At 52.0% G+C, this 2,687-nt stretch overlaps 1 protein-coding gene across 1 annotated transcript; it reads left to right on the top strand.

The window, feature by feature from the left end:
* Window positions 1–302: 302 nt before the first annotated feature.
* On the top strand, window positions 303–997 carry LOC119367958. The gene is made up of 2 exons (XM_037633331.1): window positions 303–455; window positions 566–997. Exons 1-2 carry the CDS (start codon window positions 368–370, stop codon window positions 688–690), a joined length of 213 nt encoding a protein of 70 aa, XP_037489228.1. The 5' UTR covers window positions 303–367; the 3' UTR covers window positions 691–997.
* Window positions 998–2,687: the final 1,690 nt, after the last annotated feature.

Raw genomic sequence — 2,687 nt, 5'->3', positions numbered from 1 at the left:
GAGTGGAGCTCACGTGAGGCGCCATTAAACTAGCCGATCATCAGCTCACGGCCCCAGAAAGAAAGGCAGGGGGGAGGTTAAACAAGGCCGGGGAGCTCCAGGAACTATAGATTCTTCCCGTGGGATGCCATGCGAGGACCAAGGCAAGGAGGAGGAGGGGGACAGAACGGAGGTATTAAAATTTTCAGAGCCGTGTAAATCTCCTGTCCTTTGACTCGCGAGCTGTCGATGTCTTTGCTCCAATGCCCTTGACCGGCTATATATACACACGCTAACCATACATACATACACTCTCAGGTGCATCAGGTTAGCTGGTTAAGGTGAGAATCGGTTGAGAGGAGCAGAGCGCAACGGGTGTGGAGAAGACATGAGGTTACTAGTTGGGATTGTGAGGCTTGTTGCTCTGGTGTTGATGTTGCTCGTCGGTTCATCGGTTCACCAGGCGGTAGGAGTTGGTAAGTCATCTGTCATACTTTCTTTTGCTGGATTATGAAGTGTTGATGCTTGTGATTTGTTTGATGATGAGTGAGTTCTGAAACTTGTTTCGTTCTTGTGGATGGTGAAGGTGCTATCAGGCTGCACGACAGAAGGACGCACGGGGAGCAGTGGGCGGAGGAGAGGATGCAGATGAGGTCCTACATGACCATGGACTACACCCGCGTCAAGCGGCGCACGCCCAAGCACAACTGATCCAGCTAGCTAGCTACAAGAAGCTCTCAACCCTCTTTACCTCTATGCTCCGGCAGCAGCGACCATCTGCTGATCCACCTTCTACTTCTTCAGTGTGTGTATGTTAGTATGTATGTATCCGGCGTGCAGATGTGTGCGCGCAAATTTTGCCCCCTGACCAAATGTTATTACTAGCCTAATCACTAGGATATATACGTACGCAGTTATAGTAAGTGAGTAGTACTTACCAGTAGTGTTCATTTTGTTCTTTTGGTGAAGTTGTGCTTATTTACCAATCAATCATAATGGAACCGGAAAAGTCCACTGAAGGAGCATTCGCTGCACTACACTGCTTGTCTCTTGGCTGATGGTGTTGATCGATTTGGTGTTCATGCGCGCGCATTTGCTCATCCCACCATGGATTTACTAGCCGCGCTTCTCTGCTCCTCTCAGAAGATGACATGTAGCTAGGCAAACGCATTGTGTTAGGATTGCATTCGCCTACCCTACCATATCCATTCGTGCGGATAGTGTTTTGAATCTTGAGAGTGGATTGGAGATGTCGCATCAGATGGCATTCTGCTTAAAGTTTGAACAGTATGAGCGCGCGTGCTGTACTGTCAGCCTATCAGACACCAGAAGCGGCCCAACTCAAAAAGAAGAAAAGATACAAAGAAGCGGCGGCCATATATTTGGAACAATAGTTTCACCTGCTCACGAGACACTCAAATTAAAGGTCGTCGTAGACCTTATCTAAACCCTATAAGTATCACTACTACGTACATCACCCCTTTACAAGCTTCAGCTCAACGGCAGTGTTTTTCGTTTGTTTTGAAAAAAATTGATAAAAGATTTATCACATTCATTAATTATGAAGATTGAAGAGTGCGTTACAAACCAATCGCACGGAGGTGACAAAAAGAAGAAGAAACCTATTCCCGGCATCTTAATACTTCCTTCTTTCCAAAATAAGTGTCGTTGATGGGTCTGTTTATGGGTTTGTTACGATGCATGTTGATTTTAGGACATGAAATATTTGATCCCGAGCTCACATGCTCCCGCATGAACAGTAATATTCAAAAAATATTCAAAAAAAAACTGAATTTTTTTGTGATGAACTTTTCTAACTGCGTGTAAAATTTCAGGTGCGGGCCATGGCTCCACTCACACGCCGGGCCCCATCTCCGGCCTTCCTCGCCCCCCCTGCTTCAACTGTGGGGTGAGGGGTCACTCTCAGGTCACCTGCGCCAACCCCCAGTGCTGCTACCTCTGCAAGGACCCCGGCCACCCTGCCATCCTGTGCCCGGATAGACCGGTGGTTTCCGAGCTCATGATGTATGGACACGGGATTGAGGGGCTGGGCTTCTTCCACCTCGAGGTCCTGGATGCTCCTCCGCCGTCTCCCTCCCTCCAGGCGATTGTCACTGTCGTTGATGGCGTGGCATCCCCGGAGATGATCGAGGCAGAGCTCAACCACCTCTACCGACACCAGTGGGACTGGGTGGTCACTCCTACCGCCAGCCACATCTTCTCTGTCGTCTTACCCGACGCTGTCAGCTACGGCTACGCGACGCGTAGTGGCCGGATCACCCTCGCCCTCAACCAGCTGGTGGTCGAGATCTCCGAGCCCATTCTCGACGCTCAGGCTGTGGCCGTCCTCGACACCGCCTGGATCCTCATCTCCGGCCTGCCTGATGTTGCGCGGTCTGAGCTCGTCATCCGCCAGATGTCCCGTCTCCTGGGCAAGGTGGTGGCCGTGGACGAGCTCTCACTCCGCAAGGAGGAGGAGGTCCGGGTCAAGGTTAAGTGCCTCGACTCCTCCAAGCTTCGCGCCTCTGTCCGTGTCTTCTTCAACGACCAGGGCTTTGACCTCAGGATCGCCCCCGAGCCCCCAACCACATCGGGCGCCCCCGCTCCTTCGACGCTGGCCTCCCCGGTGGCAACCCGGGGGCTGGTGAGGACTACCACGGGCGACACCGCTCCCGCCGCTCGGATGAGGAGGGGGCGTCTGAGGACTC

Source organism: Triticum dicoccoides, chromosome 2B (genome assembly GCF_002162155.2).
Source record: "Triticum dicoccoides isolate Atlit2015 ecotype Zavitan chromosome 2B, WEW_v2.0, whole genome shotgun sequence".
In the NCBI taxonomy this organism is placed as follows: Eukaryota; Viridiplantae; Streptophyta; class Magnoliopsida; order Poales; family Poaceae; genus Triticum; species Triticum dicoccoides.
The sequence above is the reverse complement of the archived record's forward strand: the minus strand, read 5'-3'. Positions and strand labels throughout refer to the sequence as shown.

Excerpts from the sequence above, each read along its gene's own strand:
- LOC119367958 (XM_037633331.1), top strand. The coding sequence starts at position 368 with ATGAGGTTACTAGTTGGGATTGTGAGGCTTGTTGCTCTGGTGTTGATG. Across the intron at positions 456-565 it reads TCACCAGGCGGTAGGAGTTG|GTGCTATCAGGCTGCACGAC; the intron begins GTAAGTCATCTG and ends TGGATGGTGAAG.